Genomic DNA, 18,863 nt, shown 5'->3' with positions numbered 1-18,863 from the left:
ATTTTGAGATGTTAGTTTTTGTGTTGCACGAGCAGATTTGATTCAAAATAGAGATTTTTTTTTCCCATGCTGCACAAATTACAGCTGTACATTCCATTCGATAAGTAATCGTACTCGTCTGTTGAGAATAGGTGGCACATTTATATGTGTTTATGTTTCGATTGACAGTGGTTGCAGATAAAGCCAACCACAAGATTAGATGGGCCTGATTTGAAATGCTGCATGTTGTGTACATTCTCTTTCTCCAGGTTTTATTATGACTGTGAGTCGGCCCTGCTATTTTGGGAACCTGCTCCTAGGTGTGGTTGGAGTCGACGTGAACCTGGCCTACATTTTGGAGGATGTCACATATTATCAGGACTCTCTTGCTTCGTACACCTTCCTCATTGACAACAAAGGTCAGTCCAAACAACGTCTCGTAGGACAACGAAAGAAATGTTGCTCGTATCACAATCTTTACAGCTCGTTCAAAATGTTTCTGATTGTAAAGAACATTTGGAACTTGCTGAGTACCGGTAGTAACTCCAATGGTTTACATTGGTCCTCAGAACTTTTACTTGGATTACTTACGCGGCGATATCAGTCAATGGGTGCAGATTTGTAACATTGAACCACTGTTGTCTCTTCCTTCCCCTTTAAAATGTTTGCCATTGCTACAAATATGCCATCAAATTACAGGTAATTGCCATACTGGCTTATTAGTGGAGCACCTCCATAAACATGACCATTAAAGTTATTAGATGGCATTAAACCATCCATCCATCCATCCATTTTCCGATCCACTTAATCCACACAAAGGTCGCGGGGGTTACTGGAGCCTATCCCAGCTGTCTTCGGGCAGTAGGCGAGGGACACCCTGAACCAATTGCCAGCCAATCGCAGGGCACACACAGACGAACAACCATCCACGCTCACACTCACACCTAGGGACAATTTGGAGTGTTCAACCAGCCTGCCATGCATGTTCTTGGAATGTGGGAGGAAACTGGAGTACCCGGAGAAAACCCACGCAGGCCCGGGGAGAACATGCATACTCCACACAGGGAGGCCGGAGCCAGAATTGACCCCCGACCTCTGCACTGTGAGGTCGACGCGCTAACCCCTGGTCCACCGGGCCGCCCGGCATTAAACCAGCGCTCTACAATTGAGGAAAATACTCTGGTGACAAGAGGCAAAAGTATATTTTTAGAAGGAAGGCATTTTAGTAATGGGAATTTTGTGAGAGGTTGTAACAAGGATTTATTTAGATTTTTTTTAAATGTCACATCCTCATTCTCCTGCTGAAGGCTGTAAATTTCCCCAGTGTGGGACAAATAAAGGATTATCTTATCTTATCTTATCTTGTATAATATGCTCTGGATACTGTACACTTACATATTTGCAATATGTTACTACTAAAGTCACATATCCTACTGTAACTTCCCCCTTCAGCATCCAGTTACATGACCCTTGGTGGCCTTATTCATCCCAGAATGATTTCACTCTAGACTAGATTCAAAGATGTGTTGTTGCATATTTAGCTCTGGCAGACAGGGTTGAGCAATTTGTCTTTTTTCATCGAAATCGTGATTCCAGACAATGCGATCAAGCGTCGTTTTTTTTGGGGGGGTGGGGGGGGGGTTCGCCCAGACAGACTCAGAATCTGTTGTATCAACTCCCTCACACATAAACACAGTCTTCCGACAATATTACCAATCAGAAGCAGCATGCTATTCGTGACAGTTCACCAATCAGCTCAGAGCTGCTGCTTTCAAACTGGTGAGAATACTCCTGCCAGCCTGAGGCACAAAGCTATGAGCTGCACTTGCTTGCTGGCAAGGCTAAAGATTATCCTCCTGCAGTGCAGGTCCTCTCCTCTAAGTAACTAATCCTCGTCTCCCTGGCGGCAAATAAACCACAGGGATTCACTTTCTATCATTAATGAATTTCCGGCCATTTCACTCAGCATTCAGTCTCCATTTAAAGCAAGTTAGTCGATGACAATCATTAAAAAACTATTTACATGTGATCTTAAATTTCCAGTACAATGAACATATAAATTCGTGTAAGTGTTAAAACATTTTTGGTTGAAAAAAATGTCGATATTCTCACACTTATTTGTACACATAATGACATATTTGTAAATGTGAAGCAGCAAAAATCAGCTCTTGCTGTATTGAACCAGTTTAAAAGCCTTGAAATAGGACTAGAGTCCTTCAACACCACCTCTTGACTTTATATTAGAGTAAAAGTGTTTAATGGTTCGATGTTATGATGTCTTTTTATGTCAGATTTGTAAATGTTACTGTACAAAGGAAATATTGCCCTGAACGTTTTTTATAAAGGTATGGCACGTCGTTTAATCCGATAATCGACAGTGATTATTAAAATAATAATTTGTTGCAGCTGAAATAAATTTGACAATTAGACATTTCATATCATATTAGACTGAAAGTACACCTTTTTCACAAGCCCTACAGATACCAGTACACGTCTCTACAATATGAAGAAATTGGGTTTTGTTTTGGTATTTATGTATGTAATCCGGTCCCCAGGTTGTGATTCAAATGTTTGTTTGTTTATTTATTTGTGAGCAAAATGTGTTATTCTCAAAATTATGGTACACGCACCTGGTAGCGTTACAACATGCAACGCTTTGTGTAAATGGCAGGAGATTCATTCAGTGTTTCCTTATTCTTATTATACTTATTTTTTCGCAGACTTGGGGAATTATCATTGCTCAAATGATTCATCCTCAGTCGAAGAAAAAAAAAAGTCAGACTTACTGTGCAAGACGAGCAATGGTGAAATCCTCTCTTCCGATCAGAATGTTCTGATGCCATCCCAATATGGCTGCTAGCCTGCGGGGGCCAGGTTTGCATGGTGTTTGCGCTTTGATATGCCGTGTGATTTCTGAAGCACCTTGGAGAGCATATCATCATCCACATTCAGGATGTCAGGAAATTTAAATTTCAAGTTTGTAGTCTTCTTTTTTGGGTCATGTATAAGCACAGTTTAAATTGGCTGGAGTGTTTTTTTCCAGGTTATACCCTGATGCATCCATCACTAACGCGGCCTTACCTAATGACCGAGCCTCCTCTTCACACGGACATTATCCACTATGAGAATATTCCTGGATTCCATGTTGTGCGACAGAACATCCTCAAGTGAGAATAGCTGTGGAATAAAAAATTTTAAAAAAGTGACTGTCCATGTGCTATTATTGACCAAAGTGTATTTCCTGCAGTCTCCCATTGGGCAGTCAGGTCATCGCTGTTCCAGTGAACTCATCTTTATCCTGGCACACTAACCGGCTGAGAGACAACCGCAAAGATGCGTACAATGTCAGCTATGCGTGGAAGCTGGTAGGTGAAGCTGGAGAATGATGGTTCTGATTAACTCTTTAGCAGAGTCATACATTTTGTGCTTTACTGCTAGACATGGAAACTGATGTAAGCCGTGCTCTTTTACACAATTACGTGGACTGTATTACATTAACATTCATCCATCCATTTTCTTATCCGCTTATCCTCACAAGGGTCGCGTGCGTCCCGGAGCCACACATAGACGAACAACCATTTGCGCTCATAATCACACCGAGGGACAATTGAGTGTGTTCCATTACCCTGCCATGCATGTTTTTGGAATGTGGGAGGAAACCAGAATACCCGGAGAAAACGCACGCAGGCACAGGGAGAACATGCAACGTCCACACAGGAAGGCCGGGGCCAGAATCGAACCCTGTAACTCTGCACTGTGAGACGGATGTGCTAACTAGTCGATTACTGTGCCGCCTACGTTAACATTTTGAACATATAAAATACAAAGCAAGAAAACATGAAAACCTGGTCTTAATAAAAGTCCAAGATACAATCTCAAAACCCCTGCTCATTAAAATAGCCATATCCATAATATGACTGCCCATCTTGCCTTAGGTTCAAGACACGTCGTTCATCCTGTGCATCGTGTACGTGCAGCCAGAAATTCCAGTGAAGCAGCTCAAACATCTGAACACCGCACCCAGCTCCAAGCTCCTGTACCATCGTTTGGACTTACTGGGTCAGCCCAGCTCCTGCCTCCATTTTAAACAGCTTGCATCTGTTGGTAAGACCAAGCAAGCTAAATTTCTCAAAATTCCAAATGTTTTGTTATGTGCGTGCATGTGTGCCCATGCAGATATCGGCTCTGAAAACCTCTCAGTCCCTTTCTTTGCCTTTCTCAGAATCCCCCACAGTGATGCTGGCAGCTGGTAGCTTCTCATCTCCCTATGAGCACCTCAGTCAGCCAGAAACAAAGCGCATGGTGGAACACTACACAGCCTATCTGAGTGATAACACTAGGCTCATTGCCAACCCAGGCCTCAAGGTACACAACAACAACCACAACAACAAAAATATGGCTAATGGCTCATGAGCTAAAATGAGTTTGACACCCCTACAATACAACGATGGGATTTTCTTGGTGCATTTAGAAGGAGTTTATATGATGAAAATCTGACCTGTTTTTGCCAAACCCGAAAGCTCAAGAACATAAAAGTCTGATTTCCTCTCCCCTACTTTTTCCTGAAACATATGTCGTTCTTCATCACCTGTACTGTGATCTCACATTCCCTCATGTTTCATCCTTCACCACCGCAGTCCTCTGTCAGGAACGAGGTTATGGCGACCAGTCATGTCACGGATGAGTGGATGACACTAATGGAAATGAGTAGCCTCAACTGCTACATTGTGCGCCGTTACATAGCAACGCTCAGTGGGGTGCTCCGGATTTACCCTGGATCACTGATGGACAAAGCCTTTGACCCCACCCGCAGACAATGGTGAGACTTAGTTTGGATGAAGCAAAGGGGCAAACGTGTGTGTGTGTGTGTGTGTGTGTGTGTGTGTGTGTGTGTGTGTGTGTGTGTGTGTGTGTGTGTGTGTGTGTGTGCGTGCGTGCGTGCGTGTGTGGCAGTGTGTACAGGTGCATGTGGATATGAGTACTGAATGTGTGCACAATGATTTGCAGTCATTGATGTTTTTATTTTAGATATTTTATCATTACACATCTCTCGGTCTGGTGGTTAGCGCATCGACCATACTGTGCTGAGGTACTCAGTTAAATTCCAGCTCTGGCCTCCCTGTGTAGAGTTGGAGTTTGCATGTTCTCCCCCGGGACTGCGTGGGTTTCCTCCGGGTACTCCGGTCTCCTCCCACATTCCAAAAACATGCATGGCAGGCTGATTGAACATTCCAAATTGTCCCTAGGTGTGAGTGTGAGCGTGGATGGTTGTTTGTCTCTGCGTGCCCTGCGATTGGCTCAGGGTGTTCCCCACCTACTGCCCGAAGACGGCTGGGATATGCTCCAGCACCCCCCACCCCCCCAATCCCCGGACAAATTGTAATGAATGTAGCTATTTTATACATTTGACTGTACAAAATGCTGCCATGTTTAATCATATAATTTATTTGTTGTGTTATCCCAAATACACAAGTTCTCTCTTGGCTACTTGCTGTGTTGCGTACCAGGTACCAGCACGCTGTGGCCAACCCTGGCCTCATCACCTTTACTGGACCTTACTTGGATGCAGGTGGCGCAGGCTACGTTGTTACCATCAGCCACACCATCCATGCCTCCAGGTAAAATGATGGATGATTTACTTGATTAACTACAAATCACATTTGCCCTTCAAAGAGGATTTCAGATGTCTTGCGTAATTGATTAAATTCCAAGGGGTACCAACTTCCCCCTAGGGTAGAGCAGCTAGACTATATTCTTTTTGTTTACATGCTTATTTGAATGCATGAGGAACATGCAAAGATGTCCTGTCGTAGGATTCACTGTGCTCATCTGTGTTTTCACCTTCCCCCCCAAAAAAACCTCTGAGCATGGCATTATATTTTTCCACACGTCTCGTCTGAACACAACAGTGACCCACACCCTTTGCCAAGATGCTGCAGCAACAATCGCAGAAACATTTCAACACAGGTTCTTTTAGCTGGAGCTTTTGAGAGGCATGCAATTGCAGTGGAGATTAGCTTGTTGACTGTTCCACTTTAGTAAGCCTAAATTGCAATGTATGATAGCCATAGCACAACAGACAAAAGTGGAGCAAGAACTATTTACCAAGAAATGCATTGACAGGATCCGCATATTTGATATATCCGGTTTAGTGTGTCGTGTTTTGATAGTCAGGGTGTAGTTTGTGCAAACAGAGTTTCCAGAATGCCTATGCGATGGCAATTATTGAGGGTAAATAGCTGCATTATATTGAAATGAAGATGTTGTTACCTTTTCCTGCCCCTGGTTATCTTCCATCTTCTGTCTCTAGCTCTCAGATGGCCCCAGGCTATGCAGTGGCAGTGATGGGCATAGACTTTACCCTTCGCTACTTCTATAAAGTTCTGTTGGACCTTCTTCCCATTTGCAACCAGGACAAGGGAAACAAGATCAGGTGGGTAGACTATGGCCTGGGTGGAAATTTACGTGCCGTCTTTTCTTCTTCTTGTGTGCATTGTTACTTCTTCCTGCTATGTTCTATCTTTTACCATCACTTCTCAGCAAATTCTTCAGTGTCTTCTGTTTTGTGCATCAGTGAATTCACAAAAGAAGACAAATGGAAAGAGGCAAGAGTAGATAATCTGATTATCTTGGTATTCACTTTGGAGATGAGCCTTTATGTATCATCTGCCCCACATACTTTAAGGGTTTCTGCACTTTATCTGATGCTTTCACCCCCTCGTCCCTGTAGTACCCCACCCGTCTTTCTGCCCCCAGCTGCAACTCCTTTCACGTCCTTTCTGTTGTCGTGCAGAGGCCATATAAAACAGGATTAACCGAAAGCGAGTATCTGGTGCAGGAGCGGGCGAGATTTGGCAGAATGGGTGCAATTAGTTGCTTGGTCCAGCAAGAGAGGAGATAAAACAACATACCATGTATTCTTTTAACTGGATATGACGACTGTGTAATACAAAGAGAATACAATGATTTCCTGAATCATGTTCAACCTTTATTTAATTGAATACACTAAGAAAGACAAGATATTTCACGTTCAAAATAATGAACTTTATTGAGTTTTACAAGTAGTCATTAACTTCAAATTTTATGGCTCCAAAGCGTTCCAAAAAAGCTGGGACAGGGTCATGTTTTACCACTGTTTCCTCACCTTATTCCCCATTCACCTGATTTCCAGATACAATTTGAAATGTGGACTCGTCAGACCACAGAACCCTTTTCCACTTGGCATCAGTCCATCCTAGATGAGCCTGGGCCCAAAGAGGCCGGTGGCATTTCTGGTTGTTGTTGCTTTTGCTTTGCATAGTAGAGTTTCAAGTTGCACTTATGGATGTAGCACCTAACTATATTGACTGACATTGATTTTCTGAAGTGCTCCTGAGTCCATATGATGATGTTCTTGACACATTGCTTTCAGCTTTTGATGCAGTGCCACCTTAGGGATCGAAAGTCACGAGCAGTCAATGTTGGTTTTTGGCCTTGCCACTTAGATGCAGTGATTTCTCCAGATTCTCTGAACCTATTCTGTCACACGGTTGTGAACAAATAGGTGAATCTTGTCCCAGCTTTGCTTGTTTACGACTGAGCAATTCAGGGAAGTGCCTTTTATATGCAGTCATAGCACCTACCTGTTCCTACTTAGCCTGTTTACCTGTGGTATGTGTTTGATGAACATTCTTCAATTTTCTTAGTCTTTTTTGACACCTGTCCCAGCTTTTTTGGAACGTGTTGCAGCCATAAAATTCTAAGTTAGTGATTATTTGCTAAAAACAATAGTCAGTTTGAACATGCAATATGTGTGTTGAAAATGTCATTTTTATTAATTACTGAAAGAAATACATTGTTGTTTTTTAATGCAGCAAAATAAGACAGCTCAATAGATTCTGAGTAAATTGTGATGTTCCTCCATATTGTTCATCAAATGTATGGCGATGCACATTTTAAGGTTGCATTGGACTGGTCAAATTTAGATAATAGCATACAATTCAACATGATTTATTGCATGTCTTTGCGATATTCATATTGCATGGGCAATAATCGTGAAAAAAATACTTTATTGCTATATTGTGCCGTAATGCATGCATACATGGACATATAATGTGTTTTTTGTAGGTGCTTTATAATGGAGGACAGAGGGTACCTGGTGGCCCATCCCACTCTCATTGACCCTAAAGGTCATGCCCCTGCAGAGCAACAGCACATCACACACAAGGTAAAGAGCCCAAAACAAGGCACCCACCCATCTACCCATTGTCTGTATTGCTTATCTACACTAGAGCACAAAGCTTAAGTGCTCATTAAACACAAATAGATATCAAAATCTATAAATAAACAACACAACTTAGTGTGTTGATGTCATTTTGACTGAATAAAGTTAGTATTACTACAACAAAATACGCCGCTCCCGACAAGCACCCAATTTATATGCCCCATGACATTGACTGATATTTTGATGTGTTTGCCAAAAATAGAAACATGGGATGATTATTAACATAAAATGTATTTGTATCGCTTATATGTGTGAAAAATCTCTTATTCCTTTTAATGTCAGGAGCCACTGGTTGCCAATGATATACTGAACCACCCCAACTTTGTCAAGAAGAATCTGTGCAACAGCTTCAGTGATCGCACTGTGCAGCGCTTCTACAAGTTCAACACGAGCATCACGGTAAGGACTGGTTGAAGCCTTGAAAATGTGATCTAACGCTGCCACCGCGTGGTCATATTTGGTGGCGCAACACTGAATTAGCATCAGATTCCCTTTTACTGTGGATGCAATTGACTCTTTTCATATTCATACTCACAACTCCCGTCTTCCTTAGGGGGACCTAACCAATCTTGTCCATGGCAGCCATTGCTCTAAGTATCGTTTGACACGAATACCTGGCACCAACGCTTTTGCTGGGATTGTCAACGAGACGTGTGACTCTCTGGCCTTCTGCGCTTGCAGCACAGTGGACCGCCTTTGTCTCAACTGCCACAGGTACCCTTTCACGTGAAAACTACCTCATTCCAAATTTAAATTGCACACATGTTTGTGTAGGTGCCAGTAGAGAAAGCGATAAACGTTTCCTCCGCTCAGAATCATTAAATCACGTTTCTTTACATTTTAGAATGGAGCAGAATGAGTGTGAGTGCCCGTGTGAGTGCCCCCTCGAGGTGAATGAGTGTACTGGCAACCTCACCAATGCTGAAAACAGGTCAGTTGTGCTGATGCTCAGTGCATTTCACAGTTATTTTCTTGTAACTCTTCTTGAGTGTCATATTCAAAGATGCAATTATTTATTCAGAGCTTACACCTTGAAACAAAAAATTATTGGTGACAGGTTTTCCCCCAAGAAAACTAGCAACGCCTGGTCGTAGAGAAGTTGACCGGCTTCATAATCGATATTTCAGGAATACTTATTCCTGAAATATCTATTATCTATTTATCTATTTATTTACATTATTTATTGGTATTGCCAAATAGTTAACACATTTTGGCACTGTTTTGGAGAAAGTTTTGTTTGAAGTAAAATGGGGAGGATGTAGACTTGTACCTTATGTTTCAGATTGACAGTTGAATATGTAATCTGGCTGTTTGGTCATAAACTGCACCAGTCTAGCAGCCAAATGTCACAGAAATAGTGCATTAGTAGGTAGTCTACTTATCATTTCTGTGTAGCGATCTTAAGGTTTTAAGTCTGTTTCATTTTCCTTCTGCTGTTCTCATCATTTGCTGTGTGTGTGTGTGTGTGTGTGTGTGTGTGTGTGTGTGTGTGTGTGTGTGTGTGTGTTTTAAATGTCAAGAGAAGCATGATCCTAGCTCCATCGTAAATGTCTGGTTGTTTCTTTATTGAATGTTCGTACTTCTTTTGTCTTTATTGCTGTAGCTGTCTCCAGTTGAAATCCTTTCTTTCTGCCAAAATGTGCCATCATTCAATGTCCTTCAAATCTCTGGTTTCACCCACCTCCTTTCATCAAGCATCACAAGCCTCCGAGTGTGACGTCTGCTCTTGCTTTCAGGAAGACGTTATTCTTTTTCTTTTTTTTTTGTCATCAGATATATTTTCCCCCTTCTTTTGTCAAAGCCTTAGTCACGTTTTGGGAGAGTTCTTTGCATTGATTTACATGAAAAAAGACAACAATCTGTGCAACACATTTCATGCTCAATGTATTTTACGTAATTGTATTTGACAGAAATCCTAGCTGTGAGGTACATCAGGAGCCACTCAGTTTGAATGTGATCGATCCCAGTCTACAGGACACACTGCCTCAGTGTATCAACACTCGCTGCAGCCAGAGATACAGCAGCAGGTGAACCCCGAACACCTCTTTTGAACACATGCACTGAATTATATAGTTAGTGGATTCTACTACACTCTAAACCAGTGGTTCTTAACCTTGTTAGAGGTACCGAACCCAACCAATTCATATGCACGTTCACCGAACCCATCATTACTGAAAAATAAAAATCTGGTTCAAAAAGCGTTCTTTCAGTTTTGCCGGTGCGAGACTAGAGTTGCTCAACTTGGCACAACAAATCGTGCAGATAGGATGCTGATTCCCATCACGTTCTGTGATGCAGGTGAATCCATGTACTACATATTCGTCCGACCACTTTCTTTTTTTGCTTAACTCTTTTTTTGCTCAACATAGTTAGCATGTATTAAAACATTCAGGAAAAAAAATCACACGACGTACTATCATGACAGTTACACATTGATGATTGAGCGAACTAAATTTCCCGCAGCACTGATTGGACAAGCAATGTAATGTGATCATCCACAGCCAGTGATGGCCAAGCGGGCATGTCATCACTCATTGACGTGTTGAGTCGGCTGTGCCCTAACCTGCGTTGAACCCCTGAGACCGATTCACCGAACCCCTGGGGTTCGATCAAACCCTGGTTAAAGAACCACTGCTCTAAATCATCACAGGACTGTTTTTGTTGCCCCCCCCCCCACCACCACACACACACACACACACATATGTCACCACCGCAGACTATATTCAGCATCATGGTGTCTCTTGTTTTGATCATGTGACCATTATCAAACTATTTGTTTGCCAAAAGAGATTCATGGCAAAATGCAGGATGCAGTATGGCCTCTATAAAACAAAATTTGACTCAGAACAAGTTAACCGAACAGAGAGCCAAGTGCAGATGAATATTCTCTTCGGTTAGCATGGATTTTGAGGCAACGCAAACGAGCTTTTACAGCTGTGAAGGAATGTGTCAATGCAGCTCCAATGCCGTTACTCAAAGGTAAACAAAATAATTTTTCACTTGAAATGTGCATTTACTTGTTATGATTGTATTGAAATTTAAGGCTGAATTTGCCTGTTCAATGTTACTTGAAATGTAGTCTGAGACACCAGTGCTGCTTACTCTAAATCAGGGGTATCAAAGTCATTTTTGTCACGGGCCACATTGTAGTTACGGTTTCCCTTGCTGAGCCATTATGAATTTTGGGGAACTATATAAATGTTTAATCCCCTCTACATATTACATACACAGCACACAACAAATTGATGAATAACTCGTTTTAAAATCAGAAGTCAAGAATAGTGACTGTTATTGTGGATTACATATGACAATTTGAAATTTTGGTTCAGGCTTTAGCACGCAGCATGGAACTTGACATGCTTGATTTGCTTTCGCGGCAGCGGCTCCTCTTGTTGCATGTTGTCTTGAGAGGGAAGAAATTTCATCTGCACATTTGACAATAAAGTTGGACTTGACTTAACTTGACTTGATGTGGCGGGCCAGATTTGGCATCACTGGTGCTCTAAATTGTAAGCAAATTCTAGCAAAATTGTTAATTTTTTTAGTTTAGAGGGAATAAAATAGTTTCATTTATTGTACACTGAGATATGTTTTTCATCTTCCATTATTTGTATGTGCAAAACTATACATAAATATTGTGAAAAAGAAACAAAAAGTTGTTATATTTATATTGTTTGGTCGGTTGGCTACGCAAAGCGAAACATTTTGAGTTCCGTACCTTTGCACTGGGAAATCCCTTGCAACTGGACCCCTTTGAATTTTAATTGAAGATCCTCTGAATTGTAATTTTAGATCCATGTTCTCGAAGGTGCATTACAGGAAGAGACCAAGCAATCGCGCACTTGTAACTAGTTGTTTAGTCCCACCTAGTGATCACGAACAGAAATTAGAATAGTAGTTTGAAGGTGACTTGGAGATTTCCCCAGACGTTTATAATTTTACCACTCAAAGAAATCTCTGTTAACATCAGTATCCTTTCTACAAAAATAGCACTGTAGTCCAAAATGAAAAATGTTTGTAGCTTGCCAAGCGTCATCAGGTGGCACTATAAAAAGGGCAAAGGGTAGACACCAATCAAGACAATATCGTAAGGGTTTTTTTTTTGTTGATTGCAAACAGTGAAACTGTAATAATACTATGTTCTGTTTCAGCGACTGTTTTGGTGTTTTGGACTGTGAGTGGTGTATGGTGGACAGTGATGGCAAGACCCATCTGGACAAGCCGTATTGTGCCCTGCAGAAGGAGTGCTTCGGGGGCATTGTCGGTGCAAAGAGTCCATATGTAGACACCATGGGCCTCCTTGGTGAGTCAATTAATGCCCACGTCATTTGTGATTTCGGTAACTCGAGAGACCATTAGTAACAACAAACTCCATTGTACTTTTTTATGGTGCTGCAGATATGTTTTTGAAGACCACACAAATGTAATAAATGACGTATCGTTTCCTTCAGATTTTTTTTTCTTGCCGTCAAATTGGCCAACTGCTTGCAATTAAGATGGTTTTTAGTGAGCACAAAGAAATGCAAGTAAAATGTGTTGCTGCAGCACAGCGGCTATTGTTCTGTACGCTTCTGGCTTCTTGCATCGTCTCGAATCCTTTCGAAGTAACTTCTGACCCCCGCCTCTTTGTCTTTATATCCTCTTCAGATGAGGAGGTGGCATCTTTGAACATGATCAAGACTGCTCCTGTGGGACCGGTTGCCGGAGGTATTATGGGATGCATCATGGTGCTGGTATTGGCCGTGTACGCGTACAGACACCAGATCCACAGGCGCTCGCATCAGCACATGTCGCCACTGGCGGCACAAGGTATGAACTCCAAAGCATCACCTGTGTCTTGGACAAATATAGAGTGCACCCCCACTAGTCGCGGGGAATAAGGGCCAAGCTCTGCGGCAAGTAGCGGCAAAGATTTTGCACGTTGTGTGCGCCCCTCACAAAAAATTGTATGATTTACTATTTTGGAGCTACCTTTGTCTCAATGAAGCTCCTCAAATAATTTCAATACAGTTCTTTTGTACAAGACAGCAACAACTCAATGCTTTTGTCTAACAAAAGCTGCTGAACTGACATTAACATAGTTCAAGATCCCCCAAGATGCCGGCGAAGCAATACTTTTTTTTTGCTTTGGCCTAGGCATTAAATCAGAAAATAGGTTAAAAGAGTTTTTTTTTTTATTAGAGTATAACGGTGTATAAGACCCCCCCCCCTGTCAAAATATTCAGTGAACATGTAAATATGTGAGTGACAACCTGCAAATATTCGTTGCTTCACTGTACTGACATATAAGACATCAAAGTAAGAAAATTGTACGATTCTGGTTCGCCTTAATGCAGCTTCTAACACATATCCTGCCAAGCAGGAGAAAATAAAATGCTTTATTTATTTATTTTATGCAGTGCGATGCCTCGCAAATTTTCACACACAATCTTTCTTACATTCCGACTCCACTTTTTTTATCCCCCTGTTGCACCAGAAATGTCAGTGAGAATGTCCAACCTGGATAATGACAGGGATGAGAGGGATGATGACAGCCACGAGGACCGAGGCATAAGTAAGTAATGCTGGCGGTATCACGTGACCGTGAGTGATGTCAGTCAATGAGAAAGTGAATAAAGCGTTGCAATGTGAAGATATTTTTCTGTTTATGAAAGGAGAGACATTTATGTGTTTCCTCCGTAATTTAAAGCAGTTCCCAGGTGACTTAATCAGGTCTCTGACGTTCTTCTGCTAAAATACTCTCAGGACAAAGAATTAAAGTACACTTTATATATCCGCTTGTGGGCTACAATTCCATTTTAGTCTTCTATTCTGCAGCAAGAATTCTCGAGACATTTTGTGGCATTACTGGAGAATCCTGGAAACTGAGAGATTTGCGACAAGGTGCTCTTTGGTCAGCCTTGTTGCCAAGTCGGGGGCAGAGAAATTTGGTGTAAGGGCGATTATTATGTAAATTCTCCAAACTGAAATGACACTATTCAATGAAATTCCAACGGCTCGCTTACAAACACATGTTCAGGCGTAGGCAGAGAGCAAAAGATTTACGTGGCTATTTCACATTTGATGGGTTGGCAGGCTTTCCAGAGTCCCAACTATTTGCATAAAAGCAATTAAAGAGTCCATTTTCCACAATGTGTCCCCTCTAAATTATGTGTGTGTTCTCCTCACTTTCAGTAAGTAATACTCGATTTATCGCCGCGGTGATCGAGAGACACACCCACACTCCAGAACGACGACGGAGGTACTGGGGAAGATCTGGCACAGAGAGTGACCACGGTAAGACCTTTTATTTCAACTCTCATTGGCACAAAAGTAGAAGGGCATCTCTTTTAATCACTGACTCCATCAGTCAGGTTGGACTAGACTGCTTAGCTCCCTCTAAACCTTAACTCTTGAAGAATAGATTTGGAAAAACAACAACCCAGTCAGTCTTGTAGTTTTTTAGGAGGAGTTTCTGAAGCTAAAGGACCTAGAACAACTCCTTTTTTTTCTTCTTTTTTTCCCCACTTCACCTCCTGTAAGTGTAAAGATGAGACTGCAGAACAGTACTGAGTCGGTGAATGATGACTTGGAATGATGATAATGGACAGGCGTGACAAAAAGGACCTTTTTTCACAAAACTAGACATAAGTACTGAGATGATCGATAATAACACTAACAATGTATAAGGCTTCTCTTCGTGTTCTCCTTCTTCATGCAAGCCCTTGAATATGATGGCACTGGAAATGAGGCATTGTGCCGTCAGCGAGAAGGGTCTATATCTGGATAAGCAATAATAGTGTCCACAGGCAGTACCGTTCTTCTTGAGCTCCGCAATAACATCATTTCCGCTGCTTTCTCAGCATTATGAGGGTTGTCTTACCTGATGTTGATGATGAAAGTGGGTTCCTCAAACGATAAACAGCATCAGAATTTCCCCAAATTGTCATTTTAACACTCGCTTGTCTTCAGAACAGTGCGTGTCCAGGTCTTGATTTTTCTCCCATCGTTGTGTTGATCGTAAATATCACACAATAGATATGTTAGTAAACTAGATATGACTAGATATAACTAGATACTAAACTAGATTTGTTAGTAAATATTCCCATAGCGCTGTAGCAGTCAGCTCATGACTGCCTACATGGCGGCCATGTTGGGGAGATAGACGTTGCTATCATATGCCATGCATGGACCCTGAGATGAAGTTGTAACTTTCTCATTTCTGAAAAGCTGAAAAGGATCATGTTGTATCTATATATGAACATGAGAAATCCCAGTCTGTCAAAGTACTATGCAGATAATAGTTTAACTCGGCATAGGGGATGAGCATGGATGACAGCAAATTGGGGGTGCACATTATACATGAGTAAAGCAACAACAACAAAAAATGCTTGGGGAGGTGGATTATATCTGAGAGCGTATTATACTCCATAAATTGTTACTTTTACGTTTACGGTTCCACTGTACTGTACTGCTCATAGGGAATCTTGCTTTTCAACATGCCGGATTGTTACTGTGTTAGCAGCCAGGCTCTCGCATTCGCTGAATGTGGGCGGATGGACAGCTCCTTTCATGTGGGCTCTTCACACCCACGTAAGGCATTGCTTCAGAGCGCCTCTGCTCGTTGCGTAACCGAGGATGACAGACAAATGATACAGATGAGTGGGCTCAGAGAATCTTTCGGCGCAGTGTTTAAGAATGTAGCGACGTTGGATGAAACCATAGAGATCTGCTCGTTGTGTAATATAGGATGAGGTCATGTTCAGTAGAAGCCGATGCATGGCTTCCATTCAGGTAGCAAGTCTCTCCTTGCGATCTGCTCCCTATTCATACTGCTCCACATGCAGGGAATCATGAGTAGAGTAGGTGATCCGTGGCTCACTCAAGGACACTTCCACTCGCCACTTTCCCCGAGATGCAAAAATGATGAAAGATGGGACATCTTGAGTGTAACGCAAAGGCTACAAGGAAGATGAGCTGGAAATAATAGAGTGAGAGAGAGTGGGTGGAAGTCCATCAGGGATTAAAAGAAAATACATTACTAAGTAGACACTTTAAAGTCGCAACTCCTCTGTGCTGGGTCAAAGGTGTCCTCCTACACCCAAAGACAATTATGTGTTTTCAGACTCCACACATTGAATCGCAGGAACTCATTTCGTTGTTTTTTTTTTTTTTTCTTCAAGAGTTGAGGTAAAAAGGGGCCTGAAAATGGCTGCCACTGAAATTAAGTATTGGCTTGGAGTCATGTGCTCGCAATACTCCTACAAAGTCTTTAAAAGGACAAATTAGTGTTTTGTTTCTCTATACCAGTCTTGTTAACATGGCAGTCATGGCACCATACGTTTTACAACCCTAATTTGTATCAATATGATGACAGGGGAAATTTTACTTTTTAATGGGATGGATACAAATAGTTGAGTCTTTGAAACGACTGCTGACCTATAAAGTGTGAAATTGAACAACCAAGTGAATCTTAGTTATATTCCTTTTTTCTGAAAATGCGTCTGTGAACATTGCACATTCACACAGTGTGTGTGTGTGTGTGTGTGTGTGTGTGTGTGTGTGTGTGTGTGTGTGTGCGTGCGTGCGTGTGCATGCGTGTGTGTTTGTGTGCGTGGCACTAATCCCGGGGTTGTATTATTAATTGTTTCAACGCATGCGTTGTGTTGTGGTGTGGCCCACCAATCATTGGTTGTCCCATTGACCCCGTTAGTCTTTCTTTGACCTCAGGCTTGATGCTATGTTTAAGAACAGGACAAAATTGTTCATGAATATACACGGATATCCATATTTTTTTTTAAATTATTATTGTCATTATTGTGTGGCAACATATGGTGGAAACTAGCCTGGGGAGGGACTTGGATGCCAACAAAGAGTGTTAGCTCAATGCGCATGTACTGTATCTGCTTGTATTTAAAGGCTGGGTGCCTTTATTACTGCTTTTTAAGTGGTCCTGTTTCTTGTGCCAATGCAATAAATGGGACATATTTGGATCATTAAGGATTTTTTGGCTGGAAAAATAACAAAAGCACCATTTAAAAAAAACTCAATTATAGCAGTGAGAGGGAGTATACGGCATCTTCCAGATAATGTCCACACACGTGAATTGCTACCATGTCGCTGTTTAATCCACTGATGAGTTACATGCATAGCTGATACAACTGTCACCATCCCACATACATTACTCAACTGCGAAAGTATTAGCCCCTCCCTTGAACTTTTTGACCTTTTGTCATGCAAAACCGAGGAACGTCACCGGGATGTTAGGAAAAGACTTGTAGGACCTTTCTTCAGTGAGGGGTCAAGCAGTTGAAAACAGGTTCTTAATGACTGGCTGTCGTGCATCCGGCGTGACCCAGAGCACCTCTGAACCGCAGTCCTTTGCCCGGTGTGGTTGGATATTTCGTGCTGACAGTACATATCGTAATGAAATGTCTTAATAGCACACCATAATTTAATGTAATATGATGCATTATGCCCGGTGGTCGACTGGTTAGCGCATCGACCTCACAATGCAGAGGTTGTGTGTTTGATCCCGGCTCAGGCCGTCCTGTGTGGAGTTTGCATGTTCTCCCCGTGCCTGCGTGGGTTTTCTCCGGGTACTCCGGTTTCCTCCCACATTCCAGAAACATGCATGGCAGGTTAATGGATCACTCTGAATTGTCCCCAGGTGTGATTGTGAGCGTGGATGGTTGTTCGTATGTGTGTGCCCTGCGATTGGCTGGCAACTGGTTCAGGGTGTCCCCCGCCTATTGCCCGAAGAGAGCTGGGATAGGCTCCAGCACACCCCGCGACCCTTGTGAGGGTAAAGCGGATCAGAAAATGGATGGATGGATAGATGAATGTTGCATTATTTAGTTGCTGAGAAATATTGTTTCTGTAAATCGCTAGTTTTGTCATGTGCGACTCCCAACATTGCTAACACAAATAGCCTGAATAGCAGCATTGTTTTGGCCACATAACGTTAAGTGAAGTGATCTGAAGCAGGGATGTGTCCAAGGACCGGCAACCCGAGGCCAAGGCCAAGGCCAAGGACTTGCCTCCGAGGCCAAGGCCAAGGCCAAGGACTTGGAAAATTTTCCGAGGCAAGGCCAAGGCCAAGGACTTGAAAAATTTTCCGAGGCCAAGGCCAAGGACCAAGGACTTGCCTCCAAGGCCAAGGCCAAGGACCAAGGACTGATTTTGAAATTGAGGCCTAGCCGAGGACATGTATAAAACAATGCTATCATACCACTTAGCAGGTGTTCATGATTTGCAACACCCCTCCATCATAACCCTTTGCACTCCCTAACGCTTGAATGAAGTGATTTTATTCAAAGAGTAGAACAGTCAGGGTACGTGTTATTTATACTGAGAAAAAGAAATAAAATCATATGATATACATTTATGAATTAATGTTTTAGTGCAGTAGTTTCTTAATATGAAGTAAGTCAACGCTCAACAGGCATGACATGGCACGGAACACAAGTTGAGAAATGACTTTGCATAGAAGTCAATCACTGACTGCAGAAAAAGCGGTAATCTCTCAGTGATCATTTTACAGTTTACCTGCAGCGAGTCCAAGGGACTCACTGATCAGAAAATTGAGAGAGTCCCAAATTTCGAATTCCGAAATGGTCTACTTTTTCAATTGCATATGATA

At 42.1% G+C, this 18,863-nt stretch overlaps 1 protein-coding gene across 1 annotated transcript in view; it reads left to right on the top strand.

Annotated features, from left to right (window-relative positions):
• The window catches only part of cachd1 (cache domain containing 1), a 93,318-nt gene that overhangs the window by 70,223 nt on the left and 4,232 nt on the right, over positions 1 to 18,863 (top strand). The window contains exons 10-26 of the mRNA XM_019875408.1: positions 249 to 398; positions 3,023 to 3,146; positions 3,227 to 3,344; positions 3,915 to 4,083; positions 4,202 to 4,344; positions 4,617 to 4,798; positions 5,487 to 5,597; positions 6,290 to 6,412; positions 8,086 to 8,185; positions 8,525 to 8,641; positions 8,796 to 8,956; positions 9,087 to 9,173; positions 10,153 to 10,269; positions 12,394 to 12,545; positions 12,890 to 13,051; positions 13,719 to 13,796; positions 14,417 to 14,518. Coding sequence (XP_019730967.1) covers positions 249 to 398; positions 3,023 to 3,146; positions 3,227 to 3,344; positions 3,915 to 4,083; positions 4,202 to 4,344; positions 4,617 to 4,798; positions 5,487 to 5,597; positions 6,290 to 6,412; positions 8,086 to 8,185; positions 8,525 to 8,641; positions 8,796 to 8,956; positions 9,087 to 9,173; positions 10,153 to 10,269; positions 12,394 to 12,545; positions 12,890 to 13,051; positions 13,719 to 13,796; positions 14,417 to 14,518 — 2,196 coding nt within the window. The remainder of the gene's footprint in view (positions 1 to 248; positions 399 to 3,022; positions 3,147 to 3,226; positions 3,345 to 3,914; positions 4,084 to 4,201; positions 4,345 to 4,616; positions 4,799 to 5,486; positions 5,598 to 6,289; positions 6,413 to 8,085; positions 8,186 to 8,524; positions 8,642 to 8,795; positions 8,957 to 9,086; positions 9,174 to 10,152; positions 10,270 to 12,393; positions 12,546 to 12,889; positions 13,052 to 13,718; positions 13,797 to 14,416; positions 14,519 to 18,863) is intronic.

The sequence above is a fragment of the Hippocampus comes genome, unplaced genomic scaffold (assembly GCF_001891065.2).
Source record: "Hippocampus comes isolate QL1 unplaced genomic scaffold, H_comes_QL1_v1.1 scaffold132, whole genome shotgun sequence".
Classification (NCBI taxonomy): Eukaryota; Metazoa; Chordata; class Actinopteri; order Syngnathiformes; family Syngnathidae; genus Hippocampus; species Hippocampus comes.
The sequence above is the reverse complement of the archived record's forward strand: the minus strand, read 5'-3'. Positions and strand labels throughout refer to the sequence as shown.